This window comes from Electrona antarctica, assembly GCF_951216825.1.
Source record: "Electrona antarctica genome assembly, chromosome: 16".
Lineage (NCBI taxonomy): Eukaryota > Metazoa > Chordata > Actinopteri > Myctophiformes > Myctophidae > Electrona > Electrona antarctica.
The window spans coordinates 33,483,507-33,503,722 of record NC_136797.1 but is presented as its reverse complement, the minus strand read 5'-3'; the positions used below and the strand labels follow the sequence as shown (position 1 = coordinate 33,503,722).

The 20,216-nt window shown below is 41.9% G+C and overlaps 2 protein-coding genes across 4 annotated transcripts in view; both read right to left on the bottom strand.

Moving 5' to 3' along the window:
• Positions 1–14,368, bottom strand: part of uhrf2 (ubiquitin like with PHD and ring finger domains 2) — a 44,575-nt gene extending 30,207 nt beyond the window's left edge. For both annotated transcript variants that reach the window (XM_079525126.1, XM_079525127.1), the window contains exons 1-2: positions 14,076–14,368; positions 3,206–3,625 (exon numbers count right to left, since the gene is read on the bottom strand). In XM_079525126.1, the coding sequence (XP_079381252.1) occupies positions 3,206–3,625; positions 14,076–14,228 (573 nt within the window). In that variant the 5' untranslated portion in view covers positions 14,229–14,368. The remainder of the gene's footprint in view (positions 1–3,205; positions 3,626–14,075) is intronic.
• Positions 14,369–15,235: 867 nt separating this feature from the next.
• ric1 (RIC1 homolog, RAB6A GEF complex partner 1) overlaps positions 15,236–20,216 on the bottom strand; it is a 57,431-nt gene continuing 52,450 nt past the window's right edge. For both annotated transcript variants that reach the window (XM_079524353.1, XM_079524354.1), the window contains exons 26-27: positions 19,627–19,815; positions 15,236–18,662 (exon numbers count right to left, since the gene is read on the bottom strand). In XM_079524353.1, coding sequence (XP_079380479.1) covers positions 18,362–18,662; positions 19,627–19,815 — 490 coding nt within the window. In that variant the 3' untranslated portion in view covers positions 15,236–18,361. The remainder of the gene's footprint in view (positions 18,663–19,626; positions 19,816–20,216) is intronic.

Sequence of the window (20,216 nt, the reverse complement as noted above, 5' to 3'; positions counted from 1 at the left end):
GAGTGGCGCGATACGAGCTTGTAGGTCTGCTATTTTTGAAAAATCGTGAAAAAAAATAAAAAAATCTTTTTTTTTCTTTTTTTTTTAAAAATAATTTGGGGACCCCCTAAAATAATTTGGCGACCCCCCGAGGGGTCGCGACCCACGGGTTGAGAACCCCTGTGCTAGCCAACCGGCGGATCACAGAGTAGCATAAGAGCTCACGCAACAATGCAACTGCACAACCACAACTGCATAGGGTTCCTGCGTATGGCTCCTGCATGGCATGCCTCAATGTTCAATGTGTAGTTGGGTCTGTGCCCGTCTGGCAGCAGTACAGCAGCATCAGCCCCCCTGGAGGTTGGCTAGGCCTGATAGGCGAGATCATTATGATCACACAAAGCATGTGTCACTGGTTGTGTGTTTGTGTGTGCGTGAGTGAGTGTGTGTGTGTGTGTGTGTAAACTAAGCTTAACCCATTCAGGCCTGACGTCGAAATTTAAAAAAAAAAAGTTTTCTAAATCATGACAATGTTCGGAAAGATTTGAGGCACATTTTAACGATTTTTCAAAAATAGCAGATCTACAAGTTCATAGCGCGCCACTCGGTGGCACGCTATGAGCTTGTAGATCTGCTATGTTTAAAACACCAAAAGTGGTTCCCGCCCAAAATGGGTTAATGGTTAATGTGGTTAAACGCTAACGTGACATGGATGCGTTCCAGGTCTCAATGGATTAATGTGAATCGGAGGGGAATAAGAAGTCTGTACGATAGACAATTTGGAGATTAAAAATAATAATTGGAGAGCCAATGCAAAGAATTTAGGGCGTTCCTTCATATTGGGATGGTATCAGGACTGGTTTCCCAAACAGTAGGCCGCAGGTTAGTTTGCTGCCGACAGTGCTGAGGTTTTCTCCGTTGTTCTAGTCTCTACATTGAATTTTGATTTCCTCGCCCAATACAAGCCCCAGACATCATTTGTTAGGCAGAGATCTCCGATCGTCTGGCTACACGGGATTAACAGATGCATTTGACTGAGACTGGAATGGTTCTCGCATGCACGCACCGCATGGGGGGGGGGTTCCACTTTTATTCACGGTATTGTCAATTCCTGAATTCCCAAGGAGATTATATTATGTGCGTTTTTTGTGGTAAAATAATTTTAGATAAGCATCACGACCTTGATGGCCTTCTTATTCTTACCAAAGAATGCGAGAAAGTGTGAACGGGCAGGATTCTGCTTCCTCATGGGCAAACAAGAGAGTAATTAAAGCTACCCTCCATACACATTTTAAATGTAAAAATACTCTATGTGCTCTATGTACAATAGTTGTTCAACATGGTTTTCCCCACATAAAAAGTACAAAAAATAAAACGCCTTGAAAAAGGTGCTGGAACCACACCTACTCTTTTTTCCATTTAGGACTGAGGCCGATTCTAAGAACGCCTTCTAATCTAAAATTTTTCTGAAAAAATAAATAATAATAAATATTACGCACGCACACGCAGGTGACATCGCACAGCTGCTCTGATTTTTAGGAGGTACAGAGAAGCTGCCCAGCTCCGCAACATCCCAAAGCCTGTACCACTTGTGCAAGGACAGGCTGTGGTGGGCCAGTGCATTTGTGCAAGGACGTGCTGTGATTGGCCAGTAGCCTTTGAGCGGCAGTTGGGACAAACTCTCACCCCAAAACACGCAAGTGCACACAAGTACTGCGATCGGCTGGGTGAGTTTGTATGTATGTATGTACTGTATGTATGAATGTATGCATGTATGTATGTCGGTGTCCTCAAACAGCCAATAAGGGACCACCATTCTTGGTGATGTAACTAAGGTACGTTTCAACGGGTCTAAAGGATTTAGAATAGCAGAGAGCTCTAGGACTCAGCAGCAGTCGTACCCAGACAGACAGCAGAGCTCTAGGACTCAGAGCAGCAGTCGTACCCAGACAGACAGCAGAGCTCTAGGACTCAGAGCAGCAGTCGTACCCAGACAGACAGCAGAGCTTTAGGACTCAGAGCAGCAGTCGTACCCAGACAGACAGCAGAGCTCTAGGACTCAGAGCAGCAGTCGTACCCAGACAGCAGCAGAGAGCTCTAGGTCTCAGAGCAGCAGTCGTACCAAGACAGACAGCAGAGCTCTAGGACTCAGAGCAGCAGTCGTACCCAGACAGACAGCAGAGCTCTAGGACTCAGAGCAGCAGTCGTACCCAGACAGACAGCAGAGCTCTAGGACTCAGAGCAGCAGTCGTACCCAGACAGCAGCAGAGAGCTCTAGGACTCAGAGCAGCAGTCGTACCAAGACAGACAGCAGAGCTCTAGGATTCAGCAGCAGTCGTACCCAGACAGACAGCAGAGCTCTAGGACTCAGAGCAGCAGTCGTACCCAGACAGACAGCAGAGCTCTAGGACTCAGAGCAGCAGTCGTACCCAGACAGCAGCAGAGAGCTCTAGGACTCAGAGCAGCAGTCGTACCAAGACAGACAGCAGAGCTCTAGGACTCAGAGCAGCAGTCGTACCAAGACAGACAGCAGAGCTCTAGGACTCAGAGCAGCAGTCGTACCAAGACAGACAGCAGAGCTCTAGGACTCAGAGCAGCAGTCGTACCAAGACAGACAGCAGAGCTCTAGGACTCTGGCAGTGGTGAGCGCACGTCATGGCACGCTCTAGTGTGCAAGGCGCAAGTTGGCATCTCGACAGAGTGCATTTCTAGTTTACGATTCTGTGCCTATCGGGACGCAACTCGAACGGTGCTGAGTCGGCTCAATCGAACTTCGTAAAGTTCGGCACCGCAACTCGCTTTAGCTCGCTCGGTGGTGTCTCACATGGCTCAGGTTCGCTTGAGACGGCGGGCCTCTGACGCGGTCAAATACTATACTTTATTGGTGCAAAACATAGCCTGCAGTTGTTGTAGGCGAGAGGCACAAGCGGTTTAGGCTTTAGAATGTCGCCCCAGCACCACTGGACAAATGTGATAAGGGAACTATGGTGACAAGTTCTGCACATAACAATGTGTATAGTGTAAGTCATTCTTCTCAGAGGAGTTAACCGCTTTGTAGTCTCAGTAGAAAAAACTAAAAGAGAATATAAACAGTCTTGTCCCGAATAAGACACCAGCTGGGAAATAACCCAGTATCTGGGATCTCTGGCACTTTTTTGACAAATTAGGGCTATTCCAAAATGGTTCCACAAATGTAACACTATAGTATGCATGCACCCATTCTCACCTTGTAAATCCCTATGCCAGGATTAGTCAATGTTGTCGTCTTGCCGGATGTGGATGGCTGGGTGTCTTGTGCTGGGCTGGAGGACTTGGACACAATATTGTTACTGTTGCAGTTTTTGGAAGCACTGGGGTCTGGCTCCACTGTGTTACTGGTGGTGACGCTGCTGCTGCTCTGGCTGTTGACGGTAGCAATGTTGTTTGTGTTTGTAGAACTAGCCATGACCACAGCGGACACCGCCACCGGTGCGGGTTGGTTTTGTCCCGCAATCCCAAAGCCAGGGGGAGGAGCTGAAATACAGGCCACACCCCTAGTGTCTTTGGAGGCGGGGCCGTCAGGAGGGTCGGACTGGGAGCGAATCAGCAGCTGGACGATGTCATTGAGGCCCACACTGTAGTCAAAAAGTGTCTGGCCATCTTCCATCTAGAACAAAAGACAGACATGAATGAGCATCAATGCACTGATGCACAGACACGCAAACATACAATTTAATGCGGACAAATGCAATGATAACGTACACATACACAATATTCTTTGCCGATTTCCTAATTTCCTTCCGAACGGATATCTGTGTGGTATCAAATGAACACCACTGGGTTGCCGAGTGCCCTTGGACGAATGCTTGTCAAGGACAAACAAAGAACACAATAGATAGACATTATTCCACTGTGCTGCTGATCGCTGTGAAAGAAAACAACAATAATTGATAGCACTGAATGTTGAATTAAAGACGATAAGACTGAAACTTCAAAGTGATTATGCCTAGGCCATAAACTGTTCAAAATGACAAAACCTGACTGTTAGGCCATAATGTCATCCTATTAATAAATTGCATTGCAACCTCTTACATTCCAAATCCATAGGAAAAAACGGACATGTCTGCAGCATACAAATAAGGGCAATGAGTGAAAAACGGTCTCAAGCAAACAGAACCACAACGGTGGATGGAATTCAATCCTGGCTTTACCTCCACTCCCCATCCACTGCAATTTTCGATCAAATAAATAAATAAATAAAATGAATAAAATGTGATAGGAAAGGAGATGGTGTGTGTGTGTGGGGGGGGGTGACCAGGTTGCTATGACAACCAACGAAGAGAAACCCCCCACCCCTCTTATTCTCCAAGGCTTGATTTATACTTGGTTGCACGCCGAAAATTGCCGATCTACAAGCTCACAACATGCTGCAACTCAACGCGTTGGGAGCTTGTAGATCGCCATTGCGCGACACCGCCGTGCAACTAAGTATAACAGCGCTTTAACACCCTTTCCCACCCCAAGGAACCCGAAGGCGGCATATACACGCCATCTCTGTCTTCGCAGCCCTCACTCTGGCTTTCGAACGGTGAAAAACAGTGCATTATCATCACAGTCATGTTTGGTGTCAGAAAATGACTACACTCGGAAAAATATCCTCCCCGAAAAAAGAAAAACCGTCATCACAAATGTCCATTAGTATCCTATTTTATTATTATTTTTTATTTCTGCGCATCGCTTTAACATTTACTGTAAGCAGGCGGCTAGGCTACTGCTGTGGAAACCCAGATTATGGTAGACACGGCAGCAGCACATTACAGGCGCTATTCACTTTAGACCTCAACTCCACAACCCCATTGTGTTGGAGAGACAAGAATGGCAGCCGTTCCCTCACTGCGCTTCTACTACAATATAAGGAAGATGGCAAAGAGTGGTACGTGTAGATACTAGATGCACAGTGGCAGAGTGCTACGGAGGGAGTGCAATTTCACCATCCCTCTCCATTTTTAATAGTCTCGTGAAATTGCAGTTGCACGAAAACAGCCATGCAGTGGTTGCTATAGTCACCTGCATGTCTGTCTGTCTGTTTGCGCGCCTGTCTGACTGACTAACCGGCTGAGTGTTTGGCCATCTGCCCGACTGTGCACAGTGTGCAGTATAAAAATCCATCTCATGCATTGTCGCGCTTTGTCGGGATTCTGTGCAGCTGCATTAGGGACCAACGCAAACAGGCATACAGACAAACCAATAGTACTATGAATCCTGAACAGAGCAACATATAGTTGGTGGGCACTGCAGTGAACAAGCTCTCCATTAAGTACTTTGAAATTAGACAAAGAGATATAGACACACACAAATGAAAAAGGAAATCTGTCACCCAAGTGTCCGAAACAACATATTTCAAGCCTTGAATGAAAACCCATACACCATATCCGAGTTCTCCCACCAGTCTTTGCCAACCCAATTACAATCAGCTACATGCCTGGGTCGAAATAAGCACAAATCTCCTCACTGCCATGTTTTACTGCTTCGTAGTACTGTAGGTAAGAAGAAGCTATATGATATTCAACAACCGGCCAAACAGGTAATGTTATACTTTATGTGTTAAATGCTTTTTCACATTAATGTTATACATTAATGTGTTAAATGCTTTTTCACATCTTGTGTAGAAACATTGGACATGTCTGTGTGGACAGTATTATAGCACAATTACAGTGAAAATCTTAAATCAATGTGGGCTTTCAAGGCATTCAACTGGAATATAAATCATCATTACAAATATTTTTACTAATTAGAAAACTACTCTTCAGCCCATTAGATTTCTCATCTAGGAATAACTAATTGTTAGAATATCACTGAACAGACCAACTGTGAAAGACAATTTCTAACTAATTTACTGTATAACATTTGGGGATGGGGGCTATTATAAAGAAACAAGAATGACTCGAGTCATAACTGCCAGGTGCAGCAAGCTCACTATGGGTTTTATCTCCCATTGGCTTAGAGGATACGGCTTCACGTTGCAGTGTTCAGACTATGGGTTTTATCTCCCATTTAGTAAGAGAAATCTATGAAAATCTGGGAACTAAATCGTTACCAAGACATTTCTTCACCAATGTGTTTCTAAAGGTGTCTAATAACGTAATGTACTAAAAGTTTGAAATTCAACTCCCGTGGGAAATTGAGTTATTAGCATAATATGTGACCATACCCATAACATCCTATATAAGGCAAAAAAGTCAAAATTTCATCATTCTTTAAGTAGCATGTGACATATGAAACTAGGGGGTTTTCATGATTCTGAATCCATTCCAAGCATTAGTTTTGCACAAAAAACACTCCTTGGGGGGAAAACGGCCTCACAAACGTGATGAGGTCAGCACATTTGGTCAAGTGGATATGGCCTAATTTAGCCCAATGAGTGTTTTTTGTGCAAAACTAATGCTTGGAATGGATTCAGAATCATGAAAACCCTTTAGTTTCATATGTCACATTTTTTGCCTTATATAGGATGTTAAGGGTATGGTCACATATTATGCTAATAACTCAATTTCCCACGGGAGTTGAATTTCAAACTTTTAGTATATGTTATTAGACACCTTTAGAAACACATTGGTGAAGACATTTCTTGGTAACGATTTAGTTCCCAGATTGGTCAAATACCTGATAAAATGCCCTTACTAATTGGCTTAGAGGTACTAGAGGCAACCAATCATGAAAAAGTGTCCACTGACACCACCAGGTCCTCACTAGTCTCAACATCGACAGTATAGCCAAGTTACACCTGGCTAAAAACACATTTAAACTAGAAATAGTGCCCCTCGGGGCACAGGTCTCCACCAGGATAGGAGCGTTTATTGAAAAATGTCAAGTGGCATTTCTTCCTCAGCCTAGTCGGACGCAATCGGACGCTGCGTTCATGATTTGCGGCATTTTGTACAAAACGGACCACTCGTGAAAACTTTGGAAGTCAATCTTAGCCAATCAGGATGGAATGTGAGAAATCGAACAGACCCGTCTTGATCACATGACTATAGAGATCATGTGTGTGTGAACCGATTTGCGTGAAATTTGGATAAATCAGGAGTAATATAAAAAAAATTGTTTTACATAAGTCGACCTCCTGGTGGCGCTATAAAGAGCAGATATGAAAAATACAGGTCAAAGGTTTTTCCTTAGCCTCTAGAGAGAGTGCATACAACGTCTTACACAGATTGCAGTTATAGGTACAAACACGAATAGTCCAGTTACAGCACCACAATGAGGCTGATTTGTGGCATTTTTTCCATGTCCTAGTGGGAATGTGCATGCAACATTTCACAGAAAGCACACAATGTATTCATGATTTGTGGCATTTTGTTCAAAACGGAGCAGTGAGGGGCGCTCTTATCATCATACAGCCTCTCATTCCGGCCAATCACATCCCATGTCCAGCTTTTAATGTTTGTGTTTATACAAACACTCAAAACTGACCATTCATGGCCTGGGCGGCTAGTGTAGCGATCCGGGCACCTAGGCTGCTAAGCCAGCCTGATGGCGTGTCGCGGGTTCGACTCCCGATCCCGACGACCTTTGCCGCGTGTCACCCCCCATTTCATGTCACCATACGTGTACACTATCCAATAAAAGCCCAAAAATATATCTTACAAAAAAAAAAATAACTGGCCATTCATTATCAATGGCATTTCATGTTTGTGTTAGGACAAAGTTTGTGTTACACGCACACTAAAAGCTGGACATAGCACTCAAAAAATGGCTTGTCCGGAATTCGCCTTTAACCACTTCCGTCCATCCGACATGGCCACACGTCCTAAGTAATCCAATCGAGGGATGCATTGGACGTGTGTAGTGTACACGTATGAAATCGAGAGCAAGGTAAGCTAGCAAAATATTTCTCCGGCCACGTCTTTCTGGCACCCCAGAGCTTCTATTTTGAAGGAATCCCGGCACTGATTGTGTTAAGGGATGAGCTTGGGAAGTTCTGATGGGCAAATAATTGAGGGGCGCTAGGCCCTCCTATAAACAGCTGGTGTAGATTCTGTCTTAACACAAACATTAAATGTCATTGACAATGAATGGAGAATTTACGTCATATGTGTCAGCTGTCGGTATGTCGGTGGAAACCCTTGGCCAATAAGGGACCACCATTCTTGGTGACGTAACTACGGTATGTTTCAAGGTTGGTATAAGGTCAATAATTAGAGCGCCCCTCACTTCACACGGGTGTGATTTTTATTAGGAAGGTGGTCCACGAGGCATTCCGTGGGGGAGGGGATCTGTGTATTCCTCGGACTCACAGACGTCACACACACAGTGCGCGGTCGTTGCCATAGAGTTATGTTATTTGTACTGGCTGGCTCATGTGGTCTGACACACACACTTGCATACACGACACGTCAGCGGACGTCACACACACACACACACACACACACACACACACACACACACACACACACACACACACACACACACACACACACACACACACACACACACACACACACACACACACACACACACACACACACACACACACACACACACACACACACACACACACACACACACACACACACACACACACACACACACACACACACACCTTGAGTGTACAGGGTGCGATGAGGTCAGATCAACATATGGAATGTCAGAACAGGTCAGGTCCATATATGGATTTTCGGGCCTGTTGAGAACTCTAGTTTTCACCGGCTGCAAAGCACGGCTGCACAAATAACTATGCGTGGTTTAACACAACGGACAATCGGACATTGGACGCTACAGTTTGATAAAGTGAAAAAGGGCCTCGTTAAGACCTCCACACAATGTAATGGAAATCTGTGTGGAAATCCAGAACCATTGGTGCAGTCAGTGAATAGCAGCGGCAGTGTTTTGTACAGAGACATTCAGACATTCCCTTAATTATATGTTAGATAATCTTGACAGGACAGAGGAAATTCCAGGGGACGCACAGGCAGCTAATATTTTGGATGTGTAATAGAACATTTATATTAAGATCCATGTTGATCCTCTCTGCAATTCTGGGGAAATCAATCAAACTGTAAATGATCAATGGAATTACGCTGCTGTGCAATGATATGCATACATGCACACACCATCCCTCTACAGGCAGCAAGACACACCTATCATTTCTGTTTTTAGTTAGATTCAGGGACTACTTAAGAAACAATAATGTCATTCACTGTGTCACTCAAATACCCAATAGCCAACAGAGTTCAGATGCAGACCGCAGAAAGGGGGCGAACACTATAGGGGCGGATTCTATAGGGTGGACGGAAGTGGATGTCTGAGGTGCATGAGGTGACGCAGTTTTCCATGTGAGATGATTTGACAGTGAGAAATTGGATGAGGTGTGTGTGTGTGAAGAGCGTCATTTCATTTGCGTGACTTTCACGTCGATTGTGTGAGGGTTGGCAGCTCTGACAAAGCTGTGAATAGACAATAATGGTATGGTCTTTTAGCCTCTTTAAACTTTCTGTACTTAATTGACTGGAGTCACGCAAGGCTCTATAATATGCCCCCCTCCTGTTTTTTTGCTCTACACACTAAAACCTAAAAATAGCCATCAAAAGTTCACATGTTGCAATTAGGGATGTTAATAGTTAATAGTTAAATTGACTAATTTCTTAACAGCGATTAATCGATTAACAGTTAATAATTAAATCATAATTATTCGAAAAGTCTGTGGTTCTATCATTGGGTGGTTTTCTGTGAATGTAAAGCTGTCTTCGCGCACGTGTGTGTGGCCGAGGAACACACTTACAAATATGCCATTGCTTGGCCCTATATCGTCAATGGTCAAATATATATTTTATTAAGGAATATAATATGCCTTTTTTATTATTTCTGTGTATCAGCAAAATGTAGATTTAGACATTGAGGGAAATTAAGATTCTCAGATTTCTATTTTTTACAAAAACGCTGCTTATCAACTAACCGGTTAATCGATCGATAAGCTTATCAAAATGTATCAATTCATGTATTAATCGATAATTCCCATCCCTTGTTGCAATGTGAGCTTGTAGATCTGTTATTTTCACAGAATGTTCACCCGGCCCAGAATAGGGACACTAAGGTTAAAGACCTCATGACACGGCCAGAAATTATCTTATTTTCATTCTACATATCACATGATTCCGGTAAAACAGTAAGCTAGGCTAGGGCAGGACATTGATTGCAGTTTACAGTAGCCAATGGGACAAGGTTATCAGTGACAACCTGCTATCGAGGTGAACAAACCTCGATGACAGCAAATGTAGTGCATTTTTAAAACAAAGATTTAAACTAGCAGCTGCAGATGTCAAATTTATATTAAACAACTGCATGACTTATTTAATCATGTCAGATATAAATTAATAGCCGAAACAAACATATTGTTACTAGTTTCTGATATTTACTGTTGTACACACTGGATCCAGGTGCAGGACAAAGTAGTAACTGCAAATAGGGCAAATAAACACACTGAAAAATAAGCTCAGATTAAGTCATAGACCTATGCTATGATGATGGGTGCTCTGATGAAGAAAACATAGTGAACTGGCCTAAATACTGGAGCTTGCAGATATTTGTTCTAATAAATATTATCACATCATGACAACAATCAATCTATAATTAAAGAATGTGTTTAAGCAAGGCCCGGATGGTTGGCGTTTATTCTGCATCTACAGAAGATTCCCAGACATTGGGACGCAACTACTACAGTAGCATAGGAAAATAGCCCATCTAAAAGACATAATATACTGTAGGTTGCTCCATTCTGAACTCAAGTACATGTCTGACAACCACCTTATTTAATGAGCCTGTAACTGCCTAATCGACAGGGGGCTCGATTTAAAAGTAGACAATTAAAAACCAGGAAGTGTGCTCAATGCTGACTGAGTAGAATGTTGTACAGCAGTTTAATCCATTGATACCTGGAACGCATCCATGTCACGTTAGCGTTTAACCACATTAACCATTAACCCATTTTGGGGCGGGAACCCGTTTTGGTGTTTTAAACATTGTTATAATTTAGCTATTGAAAAATAGCAGATCTACAAGCTCATAGCGCGCCACCGAGTGGCGCGCTATGAACTTGTAGGTCTGCTATTTTTGAAAAATCGTTAAAATGTGCCTCAAATCTTTCCGAAAATTGTCATGATTTAGAAAACTTTTTTTTTTAAATTTCGACGTCAGGCCTGAATGGGTTAAGCACGTTTGCATGTTTTGTATGAGATGGTGATTTCTAACAGAAACCCAATGGGTAGGACACATACGGGTAAGACCATCAAAATAAAGAATAAAGTCAAGACGTGTGTGCCTGTGCCAGTTCCTTTTCAGATCCAAGTGCATTCAGAACTATGAAATACTAATAGTCGGACTGCATGCGCTGTGAGCTGGAGGGGAAAATAAGACGCCATTTTGAAAGGGAATCATATAGTGGGTTCTGCTTAAAAAAAAACGATATCCTACATGGCGGTAAGGCCACCAGTTCAGTATGCTTAAGAAGAGCGCTAGCTAGTGCATGCAGTGTGTCAATGGTTCAGTTCATGCATTACTTAACATGTGGAAATCCCCCCCAATCCACCCTGTTTACGGTACTTATTTTCCTGCAAGATGGAGGATTTACAAACTCAGCATTGGAAGCAATGTGAAGCCACTTATTGGCATGTGGTGTTCATGATATAATGTGAAGCATTATAGCCAATGTATTGGCTCAGTTTCTGTATGAGTGCAAGTAAAATTCAATTTCTGGGACAAACTTGTTTTTACTTGTCATATGACAACAAAGTACATTTTGCATTTTTTTAAGTTATATATATATATATATATATATGTAAGAGCTTTGGGATGATGGAATCAGTGTGGATACCCAATACTGTTCTCACCAAGTAGGGATGGGAATGATCGATTAAGTCATTAATTCATAATTGATACGTTTTGATCAGATAACCTTATCGATCAATTAACCGGTTAGTTGATAAGCGTAATTTTTTTTAAATCTTAATTTCCCTCAATGTCCATTTTACATTTGCTGATATACAGAAAGAATACAAAAGGCATTATATTCCTAAATACTATGGGCTATGATCTTTGAGCGAGGAAAAAAATGAAATGAAAAGTGCAGTCTTGTCTGTCAGTACATCCCCTGAGCAAGCAGCAAGGCCCCATTAGCTAAAATGGTAAAGATGTCAACAATTGAGCAGGAAACAGGTTCAAATCCAGGGGAGAAGGGGAAAGTTACATAGTGCAGCTTGCCTTTAAGCTTTAAAAATGCCAAAAGCATTTCTGCATCCTTATCTATTACATAACTAAATTCTTAAAATCTGTAATTTCACCATATTTTTTAGGCTTTAACAGAATTTGCTTTTCCTTGAAAGCATGCAAGTTCTTTTGTGTTTCCCCACAGTATTTTGATCTTAAGTTTCAACTGAACAGTGCACAACAGCAGAAAATGATGGTCCATTACATGCCTAATGCAGAATTACATGCTTAAGTATCGTTTAATTACACAACAGGAAGCCAAGATTAGGCAATTAATAAAGGGTGGATCGTAGAGTAGCTGAAGGAATTCCTCAGTCAATAATATTTATATAATTTTAGGACAAGAACAATGTGATTTAGTATGTGAGAGCAGCAGAGATCATGTAAGCTCAGCTACTGTATACGGGGGCCTGCCTCACTGGTTGAGTCATGGCTGACCAATATTCAATTTAAATTCTCACACATTATCGCTGAACTTACCCTAGGTTCCTTCCTACAATAGGCATCTACTTATTAGTGAGATTAATATTTAATAACAGTTAAGATGAGGTTTTGCCTGACACACACACACATACACGAGTTGTCTAACACCAGACTCTCTGTATCTCTAGCAGACACAAGGGGGATTTTATACCACCGTCTCTGAAAAACTGCTGGCATTTAGTGACATTAAATGTCGGTGTAAGGTAATATCTATTCATTGTAATATGAATTATGACATTCCAAATACCGGTAGATAATAAAATAATGAACTGCCACCTAAATGGCACAAGTGGTCCAATTACAAAATCTTAACTGCAGGGTAGGTCTCAAGACTCATGTCGGATCATTTAGATCAGATTATCAAGACTTGGGCACATAGTGTGTGTGTGTGTGTGTGTGTGTGTGTGTGTGTGTGTGTGTGTGTGTGTGTGTGTGTGTGTGTGTGTGTGTGTGTCACATACAGACATATTGGTCAGTGGGGAATACAAATGGACTTTCACTTAATTGTCATAATGGAAACGATGGCATGGAAATGGTAAAAGATCAGTACAAAATGACCCCAATTGAAACAAGCAATAGGGCTTCTTGGATAAATCTTTTCAGCAGAGCCTTGTATTGTACAACTGCACTTCCATGTGCTTGTCCAATATCTGTTAATAACGTAATAATAAATACTGTACAAAGTGTGTGTGTGTGTGTGGGGGGGGGGGGGGGGGGGGGGGCAGGCAGCAGCACGCTGGTGTAAACATTACTGCACTTGCTTTCATGGCAGGGCACGTGGAGCTACGCATTCCCTGCTACTTGTCTTCATGTATCATCCAATCCAATGATCCACACAGAAGGTCAGTGGCAGAGAGGGCCTATATATTCAAGAGCCGCGGTGAGACCGTGAGACACAAACATCGCCCTGTAGGCAACACTAGCAATAATGTTGGGCCAATAATGCAATATTAGTATGACAAGGCACAGAGCAATGCCCGTCTGATTGCGTTAAATTGTATGGGTTATTATTATGCACTGTACGTTATATTGTTTTGACATAGAGGGCGATGTTCTGTTCTTCTTGATAATGTAAACAAACATGTCCATGGCCGTGACACATTGTTGCATGGTCTAGGTCTAGTTAACTGCAACAACGTAGGTCTAATATAAACTAAGTTACAAGTGACAGACATGACATTATTATTTAGTGGGTTCTCTGGCACGCGGTGTCCCCCAGCAGCTCTTGCGCAAGAACTATTGGCGAATTCCTATCAAAACAGGAAGCTTGTGTCGGGAACGATGAGACCACTGGCACTTTGGCACCAAATCCTGCAAAGCCGTAATAACTCCGAATATTGCATCGACATACGGACCAGAAATGCATTTTTTACCTGCTTCCCTCGATAGAACAGCCGCTGTTGCTCTGGGTTCACGTTGAAAATGGCTTGTATTTTCAAACGTAGAGTCTCAATTTTAGTCAATCTAGAAAGATCCTCAATGGTCCGCGTCTCCTTCCCGTCTATGGTACGAATTTGAATCCACATCGTTAGTTACGCCCGCCCTTGTAACGCTCGAAATAAATAACAAGCGATTTCGTTTTTTTTCTTTCTTTCTAAATGAATAAGATGAGTTTCTGGGTAAAGGGCAAAATGATGAGATTGTGTTCAGTGCTCCATTGCGTTTGGTTTCTTTCCTCTGCAGGGGTAGAAGGCTCTCTCTCTCACATGGGGTCACGGCGCCAAGCAAATCTCGCGAAACAACATTTAAGTATAATTTGCAATTAAAGGGCCAGCGCACATTTTTTGTAATGCTTTCCAAATGTATGCATCTTAGTTACCTGCGTAGGCATACATCAGGTATACATACATTTGTGATTTTCAACCATTTTCTATGTCAAGGACCGTATTTGACATTCCTCATTTGGATCTCAGGAAATAGTATAACATTGGGGCCCAATGTTATACTATTTCCTGAGATCCAAATAGACTGTAAAAACCTGTCAATTCAACTGCGAGTTTACAAATGGTAGAGGTGGTTAGTTGTACACTCGAATTTACAGACCACAGTAAGGTCCATTTGTTTCCTAAATAGCAATAATTACTAGGTATAGCCTGACTAGTGCTAGTGAGTGACCCCTGGGGTCCCGTGACCGGCGGCGACCCCATGTTGAGAACCAGTGCCCATGTTGAGTAGAACTCAGTGGTACCCGACCTGTGCGTCTGTCGAGCTTTGAGTCCGTCTCTAGTGACATCTAGTGAATAGAATGAGAGTTAAGTAATCAAGGAATTGATTATTATTTTTTTTACATTTTAGCTCAAACGTCACTTAGGATTTTCAGGCTTTCGCACAACACTATTACTTTGTGCTCGTTATTATTAAATTAATAATTACATTTAACACCATGGCGTAAAAACAGGAACTTGTGTAATTCTTAATAAGAATTAGCATTGTGCATGTAAGAAAGAAAATGATTTAAGTTAGTTTAAATTTCAAGTTTGATGAATAGAATCTGTTCAATAAAACAAATCAAGTAAGCTAATAGCCTTTACTGTTTTTAAAAATAATTTATTGTTCTTCATGTACAGGAAAATGAAATAGAAAACCAAACATGAGTAGAAAAGGCAACTGTACAAGAAAGTATCTTTACACTGCATTGAGGATGTCTGCCATTCCTGACACTGGAATAAATATTTATTCCGAGTCAGAAAATAGGCAATACTTTTAAACTGTACAATACGTAGGAGGAAGGGAGCATTCTCCACCTCAGATACTTGAGGCCTCATAGCGTTTGTGAGACCAGAGTACCACTAGTTTGACTTTGGCCTAGAGAGAGACGTGCCTAACAAACTGCTCCTCACCCACGCAGAAGCGAAATAAAAATAAAAATAAATCTGTTATAATCATTTCCGTAGGAAATTGTGTCGCGTATAATGTCTGTACTGGCTTTGAGGATCAAATGGTTATGTTTCCGTTAGTGGGGAGCTTGAGGAGATTATGTTGTACCTCTGCATACAGGGAATCTGTCCAAACCACCAGCTAAAACAGAAGGCCTCTGATCAAAAGTCTTTGGTTCTGTTTTTAAGTAAAGTAAACCTAATAGCAGAGTAGTAGCCTAGTTCATTTGTAGGCTTGTTAAAAGTCAAGATTGTAAGCTGATGCCTACTTAAACTAGGGAGAAACTAAAATAATCAACTAAACTTGGGAGCACTGTATGGTAACAGTACATTAGCAACAGCAATACTGTGCTGTATAGTCATTTTAACCTGTCCTAACTAGTGAATATTGTTTTAAAAGTGCAGCCTAACTATAGCATAAGTTTAATATAAGTAGGAATCAAATAAAACCAAAACAGCAGTTACACACCCTAACCATCTGCCATGCCCCAACAAGCGAGCAGTAATTCTGTTGAAAATATGTTTTGGTCAATCATAAAAAAGTGACAGCAAATACATGGAATACTGTTAGGGGAGAAAAACAAAACAAAAAACAGCAAAAAAATTAAATAAAGCCGAGAGTAACATTTCAATGCATTGCACAATATAACACTGGTGCACTTAATTGGAAAGCGTTGTTGTGCTTTTGACAGAGAGCCATTATAGATGATAACTGGAAGGGGAACGTTTGGAGTTTGGACTACTTTATCAGACAGCCAATAAAAACAAACTGGGGGAAAATAAAACATCAACATATATCAGTAATTATCACTCAACTATAATAGCAATAAATAATAGTAATATGAAGACAATTATGATAATTCTCAACTCCATGTGAGCATAGCCACCAACACAAATAGCTGACAAACTCAATACATATGTGGCATACAAAGTCAAATTCTAAACACACAGACAAACAAGAGACTTGTATCAACTAGGAATCATCCTAAGTCATCGTGATCATTGTCTTATGTGATTCAATGTTTTGATATGTATGGTACTGTAGCCTGCAAGTGGTAATGTAAAACGCAAGATGCAAGTCTTTATCTCATTCAAGGTCATTGTGTAGGAACTAGTCCATGCACAATAGCCGTGCAATTACTGCCAAGGCAATAATAAGATATACTGAAATGTGGCATTTTTAACACTACTTTCAAGTGTGCATACAGTCAAATTCTCTATGCAATGGAGTCATAATATTTAACATTGAATAATATAAGTAACTTTAATAATACCATACAATTTAATCGCAGCCAATAGTGTATCTGGGTTAGAAACCATTGAGATGTCAAAAATAAAATTGTATGTGTGTGAATGTTAAAGTTTATTAGAAGTCTTATCAAAATATTTGGTCAACTTAGAGGGTGGTTTTCAAAACCTTCAATAGTACTACGATAGTACTTTCTTTGATGGGCCAAAACCATGTGCATAATATGCTCGTGTGAGTTCAGCAGATATATTCTTAACACTTAACAGTTAACACCAGTCAGTTTGGTTGAGGCTTTTTATACCCTCGGCAGGTACACACACACATAAGCGGAGAAGTATTTCTTAGTGGTCAGAAACTTGCCTATAGACTGTCTTAATGCTCTGTGTCTTAGTGATATTTTGTGTAAAGCGCTTTGAATTGCCTTGTTGAAATGTGCTATACAAATAAACTTGGCTTGCTTATACTTTTAATAGATTTCCAAAGGAAACTTTCTCCAAAGCTTATGGCCATCCTCTCTCAGTCTCACCATTACAGATATTTAATACCATTAGATACCATGTTTTTAAGGGGACCTCAATATGAATATAATTAAAAAAAATGTATGTATGCACACACACACACACACACACACACACACACACACACACACACACACACACACACACACACACACACACACACACACACACACACACACACACACACACACACACACACACACACACACACACACACACACACACACACACACACACAATAATGCTAACTGGTACCCCCTTACATTATGACTGTATGATTATTATATCACAAAATATTTAGAATTTATGAGGTATAAAAGCATGAGACAGCTCTTGCACTCAAACGTACACATACACACAGGCTCAGACACACTTCAGTGCATCCACAAAAATGTTGATGACTAGAACTTTGTTTGACCCTAGGATTAGCGGTTTAGCATAGACTAGTGCCATGAGATCGACTCAAAAGTCTTGCTATTGAACAGATTCCTTCCTTATGCTGTTTTTCTCCACCAGGGGGCACAATAGCGATTCATGCCTGAACTGCAATATTTATCTCAAGGTGTCCAGATACATCTGGACATGCATGTATCAGATGTCTGTCTGTGTTGTTGTGCTAGTCTCCAAACAGACAAATTGCAGTCCACCACACAGGAACGCACACATGCACGTCCAGGTGTTTTTGAAAAGTGACAACTGCTTAAAACAAATCAATGTCCTGGGTTGGCAGTCTGCCAGTTTGTTGTTGCTGATGGTGAATAAGTGGCCACAGTGGCTCTAGTCTACACAGAAGCCTACCTACATGATGAGGGGTCTGAAGAGTGGATAATACTGATTAAAGTAAGAACCTGCATGAGAGCTACTTGATATGAATCATGCACATACAACACACATACATACATACAAACACACACACACCCCCCCCCCTCTCTCTCTCTCTCTCTCTCTCTCTCCAGTCATCCACTGCTTGAACCCTCCTCCTCCCCCTCCAGTATCCAGAGTTCAGTAACAGGGTTTCAGGACAAGGTGCAATCATAGGCTCCCTCCTCCTCCCCCTGCTCCTCCGTTTCCTCTGGGGGGCAGTCCTCAGAGGGGGGTCTGGGGAAGCCGCCGGGGGGCTCATGGGAGGGCAGAGACAGGCCCATGGGAGTGTCCTCAGCCCGGGGTAAGGCAGGGCCCCCGAGACCCTCAGGGCCACCCAGTTTCGAAGTTTGACTGGTGGGTTGAAAGGCCTCCGGCTGAACCTGCTCAGCAGCCGCCTCCATCAGCTGCTGTAGTTGAGGCCGGATCAGGTTAAGGAAGGGCTTGTAACCCAGGCTGGAGACACAAAGTGAACTGTAGTGTTAAGGTCTATTCATAGTCTGGATTTTCGGTGGTGAGGTGACCACCGCTCCGGTGGTGAGGTGACCACCGGAGCTGTAATAACGTGGAGCGGTGGTGAGTAACAGAGAGAAGGGCTGGGGAGAGCGGTGGTTTGCTCTTCACCGCGGCTCTGTGACGTCATGTTGTAGTTGCGGTGGTCACCTCACCACCGATAAATCAGACTATGAATAACGCTTTACTGTGCCAAGCCATTCTGTTCATCACTAATATTTTAGGTTTGTTGTATTAAAAAAATCACACCCGTGTGAACTGAGTGGTGTAAGGTCTGTCTGACGTAATGAAATCATGTCTGACGTAATGAAATCACACCCGGATGTGATTTCACAACTGGCTTTTTTTGTGCAGAAAAAATGACCACGGTTGCTACGTTCACCCTGTTCACCCGGGTGTGATTTCATTACGTCAGAAATTATTTTGAACATAGCAACCATGCTCATTTTTTTCTGCACACAAAAGCCAGTTGTAGGAGTGGTTTACACCACTCAAAAAGGACAACATATTCAACACTTTCAGGAAAATAATCTATGCAGCATTCCACTTTATGTCTATACAATTAGGGCTATGAAAGCGATATTTCTTTGATGGATGAGCAATTTGCAAACTATGAAATAATGAATACACTTATGACTATTTCTGAAACACAATATTGATTGCCAGTTAGCAACTACAGGTATAATGGCACCATCAAAATTAGTGAAAAAACTCACCAACAAATGTAAAAACTTTCCCTAAATTGTACTTTATACAATTTCTAGACATACATACCATCAAGTGTAAAAGTACAGAATATAAGAGACAGAGAGAAAAGATGAAGGAGTGAATATATACAGAATGAATATAAGAGAAAGACACAAAATGGAAGGAGGTAATATAATGTACAGTGTTTAACTAAACCTACCAGTCAGTGGAGGCCCATACATCAACAGCTGATAAGCCACTACGAATACTCTGAACCGTTTCTGGGGGAACTTCAGGGCTGTCCAAGAAGCCAATCACCTGCTTGATGATGCTAGCCTCCCGCAGTATGAGGCCAATCACCACACACCACTCCAGACAGCCTGCCTCCATGAAAACATGAAGCAGGTACCTAAGGGCATGAAGAAAAACAGTGAGCATCATTTATCAAATGTCTAGTCACTCACAACCCAAGTTATTCACAGCAAAATTGCCCGGCCAGCTGGGAATTGAAACGGGCACTCAAATAGGTCATTTTGCGCCCATTTGGTATGTGCCATAACCATGTCCACAGATCACTTTTACTAAGACACGGTGGTGATTGATTTTGTCAATGAAATGCTCCTTGATTTCTTGAGCATATATATATATATATATATATATATAAATAAAAAATGTGAGCACACTCTTACAGAACTTCGGTAGACTTAAGTTACAACTGAGATGCTTTTAGGATCACTGACTATTTTAAGTAAGTCATTTGAAGTAAGGAGAAGGCCCTTCTCCTTACTTTCCATTAGTATAATCCAAGGA